This window comes from Hylaeus anthracinus, unplaced genomic scaffold, assembly GCF_026225885.1.
Source record: "Hylaeus anthracinus isolate JK02 unplaced genomic scaffold, UHH_iyHylAnth1.0_haploid 27308, whole genome shotgun sequence".
Classification (NCBI taxonomy): Eukaryota; Metazoa; Arthropoda; class Insecta; order Hymenoptera; family Colletidae; genus Hylaeus; species Hylaeus anthracinus.
Window position 1 is genome coordinate 34,072 of NW_026535115.1, and position 17,243 is coordinate 51,314.

The 17,243-nt window shown below is 40.4% G+C and overlaps 1 protein-coding gene across 5 annotated transcripts; it reads left to right on the forward strand.

The window, feature by feature from the left end:
* Window positions 1-1,421: 1,421 nt before the first annotated feature.
* LOC128893252 (protein hu-li tai shao-like) lies at window positions 1,422-17,150 on the forward strand. 5 transcript variants are annotated; one of them, XR_008461291.1, is made up of 15 exons: window positions 1,423-1,619; window positions 7,004-7,332; window positions 7,420-7,606; window positions 7,720-8,102; window positions 8,272-8,721; window positions 8,805-8,941; window positions 9,021-9,138; window positions 10,709-10,822; window positions 11,026-11,118; window positions 11,233-11,428; window positions 11,515-11,652; window positions 11,744-11,815; window positions 15,730-15,888; window positions 16,065-16,132; window positions 16,981-17,053. XR_008461291.1 is itself a non-coding variant. In XM_054154092.1 (14 exons), exons 2-14 carry the CDS (start codon window positions 7,222-7,224, stop codon window positions 17,107-17,109), a joined length of 2,181 nt encoding a protein of 726 aa, XP_054010067.1. In that variant the 5' UTR covers window positions 1,426-1,619; window positions 7,004-7,221; the 3' UTR covers window positions 17,110-17,146. The 5 variants fall into 5 exon arrangements, 3 of the variants coding, with proteins under 3 accessions (XP_054010068.1, XP_054010067.1, XP_054010065.1); XR_008461292.1 differs by having other exon boundaries at window positions 16,996-17,053; XM_054154092.1 differs by lacking the exon at window positions 15,730-15,888 and having other exon boundaries at window positions 1,426-1,619; window positions 16,996-17,146.
* Window positions 17,151-17,243: the final 93 nt, after the last annotated feature.

The following is a 17,243-nucleotide window of genomic DNA, read 5'->3' on the forward strand; positions in this document are numbered from 1 at the left end:
CTCGACGTGGACCTAAACGTCGCTTTCTAATATTAATCTTGTCACACGTCGTTGATTCATCCTCGTTAAAAATACAAACAGCGTCGCGATTCGGAAACAGATTCAGGCTGGAGTAACGTGAACTGATTTTCCATTGATATGCGAATTGTTGCTACTTTTTTGTGACATTATTCAAAGTTACATGACGACCGTGTGTACCGTTGAAAAATAATTTTATTTCTTCTAAGAGGTCATTTTTTTAAGTTTTCGTGATTTTTAGATGTAAATTTATTGTAAATAGTTTCTTTTTATTCTGAGTATAACCTTTCAATGTTACTGAACAATGGTGTCCGATTGGTGTTCGCGTCGTTCATATGTAGTAGTTAACCTTTTATTTTTTTGCGACCCCCTTCCCATATTCTCAAGCAAAATGCATAGAATGTACGTTTAATGTGAAATTGTGATGTCATCTCGACGCTGTACATGAAATTTTAGTATAAGATTATATTAGATAATTTGTGAAAAATATTACGTGTGTAGAAAATAGACATACTTAATACTTAATTACAATACTTAATGTTAACTTTGAAATTAGTCTATTTAGTTCACGTTAGATGTCATACTAAAGGGAACGCTGAACTTTCTTTGTGTTCCTAGTTCTAATAGTCCCGCTTCAAATATGTATTTCGTAAGGTCATATCAACAAAAGCGGTTTTCGTATCGTACGTAACGCGTTATTGGCTGCTCGAGAGCGAGTGCTTCCATTGGTCGACGAGTTTAAGACACAGCCAACCGAAACAAAGCATTTTCGAGAATCGATCTCTCGTTAGGGTTGCCCATGAAGTTCCATGAATCGGATGCGCAACGGTATTGTGCGCACGTTCCGCGTGCTCGACGTGGAATTGGGTGAAGAAAAAGAACAGGAAACGTAGACTAGGACGGAAAGGAAGAAAGGGACGAAACGGTGTGTAACGGGTAACGAAAACATCAGTCCACCATCCACGAAAGATTGATCCTCGTACGTGACGTAAAAAGGCCGATCGAGCATGGAAATTCGCACCTATACGGATACGATTCGAGAAAAATATAAAACGATAGGTTAATCGGTGGCTCCGAGATAACACGGCGAAGACGCGTAGTTCGATACAGAGATGGGCAAAATTTCACTCGAATAATAGATGACGAATAAAATCAACGCGTAAAGATTGAATCGATCAATTTTTATTCATTCATCGCGATATAAATCGTTCTTTAATTCAGAATTGTCATTTTCCGTCGACGAAGAAAATACTGAGGACACTTGCTTATCTCTTTAGATTAGTCGTTTGAAATTTGTATCTAGATAACAATTTTGCCCATCTCTGGGCTTCGAAGTGGGAACGACAAAAGGTAGAGAAGAGGAGGTGGAAGTGGAAGTGGAGGTGGTAGGAGTAGTGCTAGTGGTGGTGGTATATACTACGGGAGAACCAGGAGGTGGAGAAGGCTTGCCAGCCGCCGGAAGAGCATCGACGGCGACGGGGGTGGGGAAGCTGTCCACCGAACGGAACGACCGCTCGGCGATACGAACGGCGAGTCGAACGGTTTCCCAAACGGATACGGACATACCAACCTTCGACGATATTCGCCGATTTTCTGCCTAGGTAAGTTTTTACAAGTCACGACGTAAGCTGTGTCGATCGCGAATCGTTTCGAGACTCGCGACGCCGTCAGGACGCGAGAGAACGGCAGTTCCAAATAACTGACAGGAATGACGTAGCGTAAGGGGTGTGTCGTCGATTAGGCGGCAATCTTTGATGCTATTTCTGTGTGTCGTTAAACGCTTCTGGACGATCTTTGATCGCCGATTACCGAGCATCTCATTTACATTCGACCGTCGACCATCGCGTGAATCTATATAGAAAGTGATTGTCAAGATACTTGTTGTGATAGTTACGCCATCGAAAACCATCGCTCCTTCCGTCGCTGTATCGCCATTTGCATTGTTAAATCGTTGACCTTCTTTTCCTCCTGTTTTCCCCCTGAAAGATAGAAAGCTCTTCCGATACCGAGAAGCTCGTTCCGAACGCAAAAGTGACGCCATTCCGTCGTTTCGCTCTTCCGATCGCGATAATTTCCTGTCGGGGCTCGTCGTGCACCGGTGAAAGCTCTCAACGAAAACAAAAATTCTGTTGATTCCTCGTAGATATAAATCTTGAGAAACTGTGTTACTCGTACGTTATCTGTGCGCTGCCAACGACGATAAGCAACAGTGCCTAGGGACTTGTAAACGAAACGCGTGCGTTTCTTCTGTGTACGCGGTTTAATCGATCCGTTAAGAATATTCTCCATTGAAACTAACGAATGGTTGTAACGTTGTAAGAAGTATACGAGTCCAACTAGTACATTGGCAAAGCTCGAGGTATGATCAAAATAAAAGTGAACTTCGTTTCGTAATGATCGATGCGTGTGCGTACATCGAATACTTTTACATTTATCCGTCAGTGGTTAGTAAATCGATACATCTAAACTCCGGTCATTTGGGCGTATTCGCACGAATAACCGTATACTGAGTTCGTCTCGACGTCCTTATGATCGTCGTTACTTCGTTAACGTGTACACAATGCAGATACTACATACATATATAGGTGGATGCGTACATGTTGCGTTGCCGCAACCAGCGACATGAAAATTCGTATTGTTTCCGATTTTCCCGCGAAAAAATGTACAGCGAATCCGGGGAATACAACTGCCATCAAAAAATAATTTCTTATGAATTTTTATGCAACGAACCAATCTTCACTGAAAATAACCTCAAAAATAGAAGAGGACTATTGTTATTAATGATCGGTCCTGACACTAACTCGATCAAATCGGATTAAAAGTATAAAACATATTGAGATTTCAGAGGGAAGGAAACAAATTATTAACCCCATTCACTCCCTTCTGGAATCTCAATATCATAAATGTAAATTTGATGGTAGAACAAATTATTTTTTGATGTCTGCGATATTTTCCAGCTGTAATTTAGCAAGTGGATGCGCCAAGCAAGTGCACATCTCCCAGCAATGAACTTGTCTGCCTTCTCTTCTTCTTGCGACAACTCTAGACCGCCCGCGCGCAATCTGTCGTCTCTGTCTCTTGGAAATAAACTGGCTACTCTCTCAGGTTTCGATTCTATAGAAGGCACGCCGTTCACCTGTGTGTGCAGTGGTCGGTTTATCTTCCCGGCTTCCTCCACCGATCTCGATCCGCGACGTTTGGCGTCGATTTACCGATATCGCGTTTCCAAGCATTTTCTTACTCGGTATTGAACAGTTAGTTCGAAACGTCTTCTTCCTACCGATGACATATCACCTATTTAACCTAACGAGTACCCGTGTTAGCAGCGATACCGTACGCGACACGAATCCAACGATAGGGACGCTTCTACTTATAATTAATCACGACAATTTAGCAGTTTTAAACTTGGCATCATCGGTAATAAGACTGCCTAGTTTACCACTACATCACAGGTCTCAAACCATCTAATTAGATTCATAGATAGTTCGATATTTTTCTAGTTTCTTTTTCTAGTTACTTTTTTTTCATAACATACACCACGCCGATATTTTCTAGAGTTGTTCAATGTCTATCAATAGTTTTTAACTCGAACGTTATTAGGTGCTAGTTTAAAATTACCTAATCATTGACCTGGATACAAGTATAATTATTCCCGCGTTCCTTTAACGATTGTTTACCAACGAGAAGCTAGAGAAAGGTGCACGTTTCCCTCGTAGTAAAAACGAGGCAACCGTGCCTCATCGGCCGAACGTGGTACCACCCAACGAACCACGATAGAGTAAGCTTTGCGTTTTAAGTTATGACATCATCGCGTCGAGAAACAGCGGACGCGTCGCATTAAGTATCTCCGCGCCGCTATACGTGTTGGGTCCATTATCTTGGTATTTAAACACGATATCGAATCGTTTTTTTTTTACCTCGTATTAACCATTCTTTATTACACAACAGAAACGTCCACCTCTGTTATACATATTTTATTTTAATTCATTCTATCGAGCCGGCACCATTTGAATCCTTGACAAGGTCACATTGAATTTCAGATGCAACATCGATGATCTATCGGAACATGCTATAGAGTAAATTTCGGATGTTTTCACGAGATGGTGTGCGTAAATACGTAAGTGATCGTAACTACCGTTCAATTGGTGTTCGCTGTTAAATAACGTTGATGAACACCAATTGACGGACTGGCACTATTTAGTCACGGCGAATTACGTATTCGATGAGACGGTGGTAGTTGTAACGAAGCCAAAAAGAATTTTTTTTTTTTTTTTTTTTTTTTTTTTTTTTTTTAAATCGTTGATGCATATAGTAATAGAAATTTGAATAAAAATTCTTCAATAAGAACGGATGATGGTACAAGTAGGATTCATTCGAAATCATTCGCGTAAATCAGTCGCGGTGGAAGGTGCAGAAAAGAAATGGCCGCGAACCGAAAAAGTGTATCGATCGTTACGCTCGACTCGAAGTCGCAGAGTACTATCTGTGTACTTTTCTTAATACACGACCTGGCATTTAAACTATTTCGAAATATAAAGGAAAGGTATCTAGAAGAGATTGTTTTTGTCTTACGATTTCTTCTATATGATTGTATTTATATTCTAGTGTAGATATACGTATATCTGAAGATGACTCGTATAGAAAGAGTCGAAACGTTTTAAAGCGAGACACTCTCGGATATATTTCTGGGATTTTAGCTTGGGAAAATCAATAAGAAACGAACGTCCACAATTCTCGAGAATTGTATATTTATTTTAAGACCGACAAATGATGAACTCGATCGGATTAAAATTATTTCAAGTTTGCGCGGTTTCGTCGGAAACGCGTCCCGGAAATTCGTTGGCCGTGCATCGTGACGTCATCCTAAAAACTTGTCGCGCCACTCGATCAATAAATTTCAGCGAATCTGCTTCTACTCGTTTCTTGATATGATAAATTAGCAGGTCGCTGTGATTTTCGTCGAGGAACCGGTTGTAAATTCGAAATTAGAATACTAATCGTATTAAGAGGCGAGGTTAGGCGATAAAGGAACAGTTTAATTCGCTAATTATATAATTTATGAATTCACGTTTGGCGAACAAAAAAAAAAAAGGATCGATACGATGCATAATTGATCGTTAAAATGTCTGGTGGGTTCGTTTATATTCTAATTGGTCGAGCGTCGGATCGATTCCCAGGATTGAAAACGGTTTTCATGAAACGAAAGTGGCGCCAAACGATTTCTCTTTCTTTTGTAATTACGCGTACAATGGAACCGTTGATTCGACGAAAGTAATAAAACCGACGAAGGAGAAATCTCATAATTCACGATTGTGCGCTCGAATCGATGCTTGAAGTGATTTCTTTACGATATCTTTCTAGCATTTTAGATTAGGATTCACGGAAGATGGGGGTTCTAGTTAAACGTACGCTTTCAAGTCGAACGCCATTAGGCGCGGTTATCACGAGCACAAATGTGTCAATGTCGAGCGTCTAACGACGAGAAAACCAGTGCAATTTACCGTTTCTGTTCCGCGATGGTAGTGAGCATCGTAGTAACAAACACCACCAAGCACACCTTCGTTTGTTTTCGCGTGGACTGTCGCAGAAAATAGGGTTAGGATTACGGGAGGTTTTATCAGGTTTTACGGTCTTCTTCTTGCACGCATAGAACGTTATAACCCTTTCTATTCACCGTTATGTCGTCCTCGATACACAGTTATTTCAATATCCTTATTGTATTTTCCATTGTACGGTTTATGGATTATTCCTTAATTTACAACACTGCTTGTGGTAGTCATATTCAAAGCAATTTTTTTTAGAATAGAGAAAATCCTAGAATACGAACCTGAAATTTGCTGATACTGTTTGGAAACAAAATTAACAATATCGGCAAACTTAAAGAAAAAAAATAATATTCGCTCCTGGACAATCATAGCATTGCGATAATATTTTGTGATACTCTATGTTTGTAATCTGCGATGATATTTCGTAATATTTCAAACTTTACTGCACCGTAGCATTAAAGTTCTGATGAAGGTGAAAATGTTGGGCCACGTCGCGATGAAAGGGCGAGATTCTGTTTCGAACCTAACCCTAAAATTCGTAGAAGAGAAAACAAGTTGTTGAATGGGCTTGTTTTCGTCCTTCCAGAAAGGGATACAACAGAAAGATACAGGGAATGTGAAACGGGGGGCGGAGAGACGAAAACGTAAGGCGAGAAGTGAGCGTGGTATAAATAAGCGCGGTAAGAATTTGAGAAAAAGACTGGTACGATTTCAGCCGCTCTAGGGATTCTTGTCGCCAGTCACCCCTGCTGTCTACGCATTCGACGCCCGTTACACTTGACTGTTACCCGCGAGTTTATTGATCGTTCGCTGACTTCTGCCGGTTTTCCTGCGTTCTTTGCCTTCTATCAATCGTCGAAACACGGAAAGATGGAAGGGTTCGCAGAGTCGTCGAGTTTACGTATGAAAAGATGGCGGACTGGTCGAATTCGAAACCCCTAGGCTTTGAATAAATCATAAGTTTCTTCAATCGAAAACTATTTGTAAACCTATAATGTAAAACCTATTTGTAAAGAGTAAAAGCCAGATAGGTTTTGCTTAGAACCTAACCTTACTTATTTTTTTTAACCTTACCTACCATGCAAAAGTTCGATAACCTAAGCAAACCCCTGATTTCTTCACCTAATACCTCACACTTTTCGTATCTTATTTAACGACTTTATCGCACCTCGAATGCAGATAAAGTAAAATACAAACACCACCTGCTACGTCTTTGCGAAAGGGTGAAGTTTCAGCATCTGGTGTTTGTACAACCTAACCTCAATTTGCTTTGCAACTTTATTCGTTGCATTTTATTCGACACGAATTCAATATAAACGTTGACTCCACCACTGCGAAGAAGTGAAGTTCAACGTCTGTAGTTGTACGATCCAACCTTTATTTTTTTCGCGGAATATAGTCAGTTTGTAGCATTAATAGGGGAACGAAATTTGTTTTAGTCGGTATCCAGCGAAGAAGAGGGAAGGAGGAGGAGGGGCAGGAGGAGGCGGTGGTGGTGGCGGTGGTGGAGGTGGCGGCGGCGGCAACGACGGCGTCGGTGGTTGAAAAAGTGGAGGAGGAGGAGGAAGAAGGGAGAGTAACAGCGAAAAATAATATAAAATAAGGGGGAAAGAAGGGATAAATTCAAGGAAATAGTAGGAGAGCAAACTCGTTAAGGATGGCGGACACGAGTGAACAGCAAACGTTGTCCGAGCCACACACGAACGGAGTAATGGACGGTTTGACGGAAGAGGAGAAAAGTAAAATGAGGCCTGCCGACATCGACGCGGTGAGATACCAAAATCAATTCGTTGTATTTAATTCGCGAAGGAACGCACTGAAATTGCATTTTAAAAATTGCATTCTTTTTCGGTAGGATATGAGAGAGATGGAGAGGAGAAAGAGAGTCGAGATGATGATGAATTCGAGACTCTTCCGAGAGGAATTAGAACGTATTATCGAGACACAGATGAAAGACGGTGCTGGGCCATCTGGCCTATTGCAGCAAATCTCGGACATGATGGGTGCGCAAGGTGCTCGGTTCAACGCAAACGTGTTCAAAAGTAAGTTGTTCCAGTTGAAATCAAACTACTGCAGTAGGTCTTAATATTTTTAAACTTACAGCTTCTCAGTTATCTTGGATTTGTCACGGTACGAATAATAGGTTTCTTCACAGATACGAATTGTGTATTACCTATCAACGACATACGCGGTGTCGAAAGCATGGGCTACGCGAAGGGAGAGAAACTGTTACGCTGCAAGTTAGCGGCGGTGTTCAGATTGCTAGATCTTTACGGTTGGACTCAAGGTGTCGGTGGGCAAGTCACAGCCCGCTTGAATCAGGATCAAGAACACTTTTTAATTAATCCGTACGGACTGCTTTACCATGAGGTCACCGCCTCGAGTTTGGTCAAAGTTGACATGCAAGGGGCGATCGTGGAACAGGGAACAACCAATTTCGGCGTTCACGTGACAGGATTTCAGTTGCATTCGACGATCCATGCTGCAAGGCCTGATATCAAGTGCATCGTTCATATTACCACTCCGTCCGTTACTGCTGTAAGTGGAAAACTCGATCGTTCTTCTTCTTGGATCTCTTATAAATTAATTGTTAATATATGAATTATATCCATCCATCCATTTGGCATTAACGTGACTAACCGTTTAGAAGGTTATTGCACGATGAATTATATATTAGCAAGTATTTGATAAAATTCTTTTTTTGCAGATCTCGTCGCTAAAATGCGGATTGTTGCCAATCGGACAAGAGAGTATAGTAATAGGGGAAGTGAGCACGCATCAGTACATAGGCGGATCCTTCGAACCGGAAGAGAAAGAGAAGATAGCTAGAAATCTTGGACCTGTGAACAAAGTGATGCTGTTGACGAATCGCGGCGCTCTCTGTTGCGGAGAGACCGTTGAGGAAGCGTTTTACAACGTTTACAACATGGTGATGGCCTGCGAGACGCAACTGAAGATGATGCCCGCCGGCCTTGAGAATTTAAATCTTATTTCCGAAGAATCGAAGAAAGCTATATTCGAGGCCTCGAGAAAACCCCCTACACCGCAGCACACGGCTCAGATCTCCGAAAGCTCGGCTCTCGCTGAAAAACTTGAGAAACGTTGGCGAATCGGCGGAACTGAATTCGAAGCGCTCATGCGGATGCTGGATAATGCTGTAAGTGTTTAAGATTCGCAGTGATTTATAGAGACAACAAGACATGACTGTTTTATAAATTGTGTAATTTTGATTGTTTATAGGGATTCCGTACGGGTTACATATACAGGAATCCGTTGGTGAAAGGAGATCCTCCGCGACCTCGAAATGACGTTGAAGTTCCACCAGCAGTTTCGTCTCTGGGGTATCTACTCGAGGAAGAGGAACTATATAAACAAGGGTAAATACATTTGTCCTGCAAAAATTATTTGTATCATCCGATAGAAGCTTTCAATCGTCTTTCTCTGTTTCTGTTATAGACTCTGGAAAGGTGGTCGCAAAGGCACTGACAGGTCACGTTGGCTGAACTCGCCCAATGTGTATCAGAAGGTCGAAATTCTCGAGACGGGAACTCCTGATCCGAAAAAAATTACAAAGGTAGAAGTTATCACTTTTGAGAATAAAACCGAATAGATGCAAGGAGGGAATATATATCATACGAAATTATATTGTACGTGAAACTAAAATTCGCGCGAGAGTTGAGCATCCTTGCGAATTATATTATCGAAAAGGAATAGTACATTTAAACAGTGTCGATGTCGGTGTCAATGTTCGTGAATATTTTACGTGCACATGTTGTTACATTAGAGATTTCTCGAAAGAGCTATTTATCAGAAAGTAACTTGTTGCGGCTAATTAAGATGAGAAGAGAGCGTACGTGCAATTTCCTATAAACATCGCTTTCCTTCATTAGAATAAGTAAGACGAGCATGTGTTCCAAATACTGATAAACGAATTCACCCTTTTTTACAAAGACTCGCAGATTTTTGGATGATTCGAATCCATCTGTTCGACTAGATTTCATCGATTTTGCTTGTTATCCGTGACACACACGCGCAGCGCAATTTTCATATTCTTGGTACATTCCAGTTTACAAGTAGTCCATTAGGAGATACGTTGCGAAAGCACGAACAAGGAAAGGGAGGAAGGGAGAGAGTGAGTGGGAGAGAGAGATATATATATATACATGAACGCAATGTATAAATTAAGGGTTCGAGGAACCCTGAACGATCGACTTGCGATTAGCACGAAATGTAATTCCGACTGAACGTGTCTCTACGATATCGCGTGTCGTTCGGCCAGTACTAAAAAATTATTGTCGCCGTTAATAGACTTTATCGCACCTCTCTCTTGTAGCTTCTTGATATTCAAATAAATATATGTCTACTGTTCATCGTGTATAGGTAATTTTTCTAATCTAATAAGACATCGACGAGGTAGTTCGTCCTGCAAATCTGCGATTCGATGAGCTCGAGTTCCGCGAGCAACGAAGTCGCACGCATTTTCATACGTCGTGCCTCGATGTTCCCCGAAAGATGAATACGAGATCAGACCTGGGCAAGATATATATGTAAAATGCCAAGTATATTCGTTATTTGAGGCTTTCACGACCCGATTCTCTATTGTTAATAGTATTTAAAATCTACTTAATTTATAAATGCCCAGACCTGCTCGAGATACACGATCGATTCTTAATCGGGTACTGTGTATGAATGTGTGCCTGTTAATCGTATCGTCGAAGCGACGAACGTTCGATTCTTCGTCCCACTGCATTTACAAAACCAGATCGATCGACCCTGTATAGAGGCGGAGAGAGAGACGGATAAAAAAACCCTCTCCAGAAATATTCGCGATCGATAGACACGGAAAACGTTTAATGACATGTTTCTCCTGATAAAAGGAAAAATAAATAAATGATCGAATAAATCCACGCTGGACGAAACCAGCCGAAGAACTCGAACTCTCGACGAACGATTCGAAAAAGTTGCAGCATCGAGCGCGTACGTACACCAAACGGTAACGGGGAACACGACGCCGATGTCATCGGCAGGGCAGGCACACATAGCATACGCAGACAATGCGAGAATCGATTATTACCGATGCTGTACCGGATGCTTGAATTATATCGAACCCGGGGGTCGAACTAACGTTCTGGTTTTGTGTGCAGTGGGTGTCTGACGGCTCTCCGACCCACAGCAGTACGCCGGTGAAGATCGACGGTGCTCTTCAATTCGTACCGAAGAATACCAATCCAAAGGAGTTTAAACAATTACAGCAACAGGTAAGTACATCAACAATCTGTAAGTATCTCTCTGTCAGTCCTGTGTCAGTTCTTAAACGTATAATAACAACCTCCTAAGATTGAATAATTAAATACGTGAACCACATCGTAAAATCAATAATCATCCTGCACAAAGATATACAGAATTGGTAAACAGTTTTAATTATAACGCACGTACGAATCTACCCTTTCTCTTTTGTCAGATCAAAGATTACCGTAGGGCAGACAAGATATCAGCTGGACCACAATCTCACATATTGGAGGGTGTTACGTGGGAAGAAGCTAAGAAAATGCAGGTAACGTTATATAGTCATTATTTGTGCTCTCATTTATTCTCATTCCACTTGAGATTACACTGTATCTTCGATGAAAGCAATTAACAAAATCATTCCTTTGTATATGCACAAAAGGATGCCACCATCAGCGGAACTGGAGAGCAAGTAGTATTGGTAGGGGCGGCCAGCAAAGGTATTATTCAACGTGGCTTTCAGCACAATGCGATGGTCTACAAAACTCCATACGCCAAAAATCCATTCGATGCCGTTACCGATCAGGAACTCGACCAATATAAAAAAGATGTGGAACGTAAACAGAAAGGGGATCCATGTAAGTGATCAAATAAATTGAATGTAATCAAGAAACATACTTGATTGAATATACATGTATCTCTAATTTCTTTTTTCTTCTTTAAGACGACGAGTCGCAGTCTGAATCGGAGGCATTGTCATCCTTCAACGCTAGCCGCACAACTCATGAATCGAGCACTGCCAAAAGTCCGATTCAATCACCGGTATCGATAACTTCGGAGGCGGAAGAAGAAAGCAGAGACGGTAATTAAGCATTCCTCGAACTATAAGTGCTAGAAACTAAAATACAAATTTTAATCTGTTTTAATATCCTACGATCTTTGACCACTTTCAGAACCCCGAGTACTGCGAATAGAAACGAAACAAGTGCCTGCACCGAGTCAACCCGAAGTTGTGTTGAGCGACGGTAAGTTTACTTTGATAACGTTTATCTATCGGCTTGAACAACTGCTCGCTTTCTCAAGGGTAAGCTATCATTGAGAACGAGCAAGGGAATGTGGTACGTATGTTGGACGCAAGCCAGATGGAAAGCCTTGATCGTGCTGTCTTTTGTTTTTCTTGTTCCCGTTTTCTTTTCGTTTTCCATTTAACTTTTAAGTTCCTCGTAATTAACGACCAAGGCTTGTACCAAAGATGGAGGAAATTTTATTCGAGTGTTACATGATTACATAGATGACAGTTATTTCATCCATTTTTGGTTTGTTACCATAAGCATGAGAACATCTTCAACCCGCTCCGTTTGCGTTTGCTCTTTAATTTCATTCACTACCATTAATTCCCTTTTTGTTTATGATCACTAACGCTTGCACCGTGCACGTCTGCACATTCGCATATCCGCATGTTTATAAATTTCACGTTTTCTTTGGACTTTTGGCTCTAATTAATATCCCTTTCTTCTTCTACTTACTCATTTTTTTTTATCACGCACGTCAAAAATGCATCGCACCACGCATTTTTTTTTTTTTATTCATTTACGAATCGTCGTCGCCATCCGAATTACCATATAGAATGTCGTCGAGGCTTGTGATAAAAAATGCACGCGAACGCGTTTATTCTTTCACATGAAAAGTCCTTAAGCTTAAATCGAACTTGTCAGTGAGATTGTACGAAAATTAATAAATTGTCACTGCAAAACCTCATCGATTAGTTAGACTCGAGCCTAAAACGTTCCCTTGCTAGGACGCGTTATTTTATTTATCCAGGTAACGCGAATACAACGAATTTCCAGATACACAGGTGTGAGCATCCGTGATCATTAACATGTATCTTCTGTCTCCGCGAGATAGAAAGAGAGGCAAATGAAAGTTAAATTACACTTGTGGTGTTTTTGTTTTGAAAAATGTGGTTGCAGATTCGTGTAGCAGATATTGCTGTCGAAACAAATATGACTACGAGTACGAGAATGAAGTCTGCATTTACTGCGATCATCGTAATCGGCAATTTTCGAGATTCTGTCGGCAAGAACCATGGTTAGAAATTGCTCGAGCCGATGTTATCGCGTTACGCATGAAACCAACGATAGTTGACTACGTTCCAATTTTACAATCCAAGATTAGCTCCATGCTTGACGTGGAATGTAAATTTTTCGAAAACATTTCTTGTTCGATTCATCGCGAGGAGAAAGAACGCCTGGAAGAGCCATCTAACGGATCGGGGAGAAGAGGTAACTGTAAAGTAATAAACAATGAAGATTTAGACCCTCTCAAGGAGAAAATCGATAAAGAAAATAGAAAAATGCAAGATCACATCTCGAGTGACCGAGGTATAACCCAAACCATTAACTTATTGGACGAGAAAGTTACTGAAGAGGATAGAATACAAGATTACAATTCGACTGGTGCTAATTTAGAGGAACAGATCCTGGAATTAATGAAGATCGATTTGAACATTTCTACGTTGAAAGCAAATTCCACTCCTCTTTCTTCTCGTTTCAATTTTGAAGTCTCGACCAAATACAACTTACATTCCACCGACATGAGTATATTGTATAGTTTGACGCCACTTATAGATTCCGAGTATCCAGAAAATGTCGAGGAGGCCACGATAGCAGAATCGCAATCGCCATTGCCAACAAATGAATGCAATAATAACGTAGATCACACGCTACAATCAAACGAAAAAGAAATCTTTGAGCACAAACAGCAACAATTAAAAGAGAAGGAACGCGTGTTCGAAGAAGCTTTTGACGATTGCATCTGGCTGGACGATTCCTTCAGCAACAACGATACATACAACATTCCGAACAGTCTTTCGTCCGACGACGAAATTCCCGAAATTGCTTCGACCGAACGATCAAGTGAAATGAACTTGGAAACTGACACCCTTTTGGAGATGCTCAAGATAAACGGTGAAAATTTTCGAAGCAACATCAGCGACAGCGCGAACGAGATCATCGCCCAACTGGACGCGAACGATACTTATACGAGTATCAATTGCCTGGTTGCTGAGATTTTTGAAAGAGTCTGCACTCTTTGTAGCGTGCACTTGATTAGCCAACATAATACTTACAGATCCTCTTCGATGTCATCCTCGCCCACACGCTCACTGTCGTCAACGTTATTATCAATTTTTAAAGACGAAGAGTATCAGTCAAAGGAATGCTCAAGGGCTCAGAAATCTTCGTTGATCGAGGACCAAGATGGAAGCTTACCTGTCTTTGTTGTACGCGAAATCGTTCACCACGTAGTCGATCTAAACGACGAATCTGAACGCAAACGTTCAAACATCACCGACACGACGAATTGTTCCTTCAAGAAAGCTAAAGACACTGCAAACGTAGAACTTAAGGAAGCGCGAAATGCCATCAGCGAAGAGATGGAATTCTTTTACTTAGAGCAACAGATTAATAATTTAACTACTAGTACTGACCAGAGGAAAGATGAAATAATTTCTTCTTCGATAAATTTGAGCAATATAGGTATAGAAAACGAATCATCTGTAACTTTGGGACAATGTGAAACAACAGAAACGGATGCTGTCTTCGAATTTTGCACGATAGCGAAAAGAAACTCTAAGGACGTCGACGATAAAACGTTTGAATTAAATTTTCGAGTCGAGTCGAATTGCGACGCTGCGACCAATGTTGATAATGAAGGACTAAATGAAATCAATGACTCTCCTCTAAACAGTTCCTATATAAAATTATTATTATCGAGGTCTTCTTCAAATTCTGAAAATGATAAAGACGTAGAAGGTGATTGTTTGGATAATTCACTCAAAAGTAGCGATATAGAAACCGAATTTTTAAAAGTCGATAAATTCTGCAATCACATGGAGACTTCCAAGCCTTCCGAGTTATGCTCTGAGTGCATCTACTGTGCAGTTAACGACAATCAAACACGTTCTCTGCCTCCCATAGACGAAGAAAGCGAAGAGACGAGTGGAAATTTACTGGACCAATTGTTAAACACTAACCTAACCAATGGGGTAGTTCAACAGGAAAAAGAAAATGATTTCAATGATACTTTCAAGTGTCTTGACGACATCGAAAGCGACGAGGAATTCTTCGAATGCAATTCGGGAAGTTCGAAGAACAGGAGGTTGTCCAAGTCAACTCCACTGAACAGCCCAAGATCTTTTCATTCGAGCGCGACCATTAGCTTAAACGAAGACGCGTGCTATCTTCCTTTGGAACTCGCTTAATCCTTTGATTAAAAAACGTAGCTGTACTCGTTAGCTTGCTTGCAAATCGTACAATGATGTACCTTTTTTATGTTAAGTAATGATAATTATTTCTCGCGTTTTTCTAGTCTATGGGCACGTTCCTGCATATATTTATCATTTCATATACATGTCTATACATGAATTTAAGGCTATATGCATTGTGGCATGTGATGTAAGAGGTATTCTATCCGTATTCTTTGTTATGATTCTCACAGCTACACGAGTATGTCTATTTTAATATACGTACAAAATCATAGATTCTAACATACATTTTTTTTTTTTTTTCGTTCACTTTGATTTTCAACTCAACGTACTCTAGCGTACTCGCCGATGTGACAAACTCTGTCACGTAATCATAAAACAATATTTACATAACATTATTGCAACGGCAATGTGATAAACAATTGCGAGCATGCTTGTTCTTTAAATTAATCACTTGCATTGCCATTTTGTCTTGTTCGTGTCTTACTCCCAGTGTTCCACGGTTATTTACTTCTTTATGTTCTACATTTATTTTTGTATTTCGTACCTGTATCGTACGCCGAGCGTACACTATGTCTACGAAATAAATGTTCTCACACAAAAAGCTTGGAAAAAAAAGAGAAAGGTTTAGAAATGGAACTTTTCTTATTGTCCGTTTTTTGATATTCATCTCAGACGGTTTTGTAACGTTGCTTCGAACGAATCTCGATCTTCTGCGCACTGACAATGAGACGACCGAAGCACCTTCGGATACTGCTTGTTTTCCCCTCCCTTTTCGATGCATCAAAACATTCGAAGAGGCGACCAGAATCGTGTTGATTTCCGTTTCTTGAGGTAAGCTTCTGCTTGACTTTGGTATCGGCGATTCGTTTACAATTTGTACATTAAACGTTTCCGTTAAACCACGGTACACTTGAAAAGCTTTTATGGGTACAGCTTGTGTGACATTTTACTATCATGCTGATCCTTATAACGGTATATAATGTAATACTCTGCGCTTTATGTTTCAGGAGAAAATACCGTAAATGGCGATCACTCGGATGCACACCACAGTACATTTTCTCAAAGTAGCAAAGAGGTTTGTTCCTTGTACTTGTTTAACATACAGTATTGTCCTCGAGCTTTGTCACAAACCAGTTATGCTCAATATCTTTCCTATTGTTTCAAAGACAGTTTTTCCTGGTATGTATACACAGTATCCATTAACTTTTATTTACGGTAAAATAGACATTACTAGATTCATTTAATAAGGAAAAAATATTCCAAGAAGGTAACTACTTTTTGTGGAAGATTATTTTGAAAAATTAATTGTACCGTTCGTGTATCTCTAATTTAATGATATTTAAAGAAAGAGGTAAAGTAACGAGGATTGGAAGCTCGAGGACGCCTAAAATATGTGTGAAGGGAATAACGAAACACTGTCGATACCAACGACCGCCATCTCGCAAAACGAATTTGCACTTTAATTCTGAATTATTTTTCAATCCATTCTGCATTAATCTCTTCCATTCGCACCGTGTAATTGCAGCTCGATTGGACATGAATCTGAGAAAAATTCTCGCCTCAAGTAAATCAGACTATTTACGCGTCTCATCATTCATTGTTGAATAAGTTTCTTTTTTTAGAATCATCCAGTACTTTCATTAACTATTATGTAATGCTACAAAGAAGGTAGTTTGCCGATAGTGTTCGCTTGCATGAATCTGAACAGCCGTTTTTCTCTGGATACTGTATATTGTGCAAAACATTGAAGCTTGTGGGTGGTGGGATGTGAGATTGGTTAATATACTCGTGTATGACTGGGAAGAGGAGGGCGTGAAAGAGTGGAATGCATTTTTTTTATCTATATCTATGTTAGCAAAAGTTGGCTGCTTGCATGTGCATGCAAGACGGTTTATGGTTACGGTTGGGACCTTCCGTGTTAAGGGTTCCGTGTCGCAGGATGTGAGCGTTAGCGAGGAATCGCCAAAGAAGGAAAAGAAGAAGAAGAAAGGCCTTAGGACACCGTCATTCCTAAAGAAGAAGAAGGAAAAGAAGAAGCCAATCGAGGCGTAGGTAGTCCTAACTTTGGTACGTATTTGTACACATCTCAAAATTGGGATTTATTTATTCTTTGTTCATTGATTGGTCTCCTTGTTGCACCCCCCTTCATCGATTATTGTCTTTTTCTGTAATCTAATAAACCTTAT

Coding starts and splice junctions, on each gene's coding strand:
- LOC128893252 (XM_054154090.1), top strand. CDS start 7,222: ATGGCGGACACGAGTGAACAGCAAACGTTGTCCGAGCCACACACGAAC. Junction 7,607..7,719: donor CAACGCAAACGTGTTCAAAA/GTAAGTTGTTCC, acceptor GTTTCTTCACAG/ATACGAATTGTGTATTACCT. Junction 8,722..8,804: donor TGCGGATGCTGGATAATGCT/GTAAGTGTTTAA, acceptor GATTGTTTATAG/GGATTCCGTACGGGTTACAT.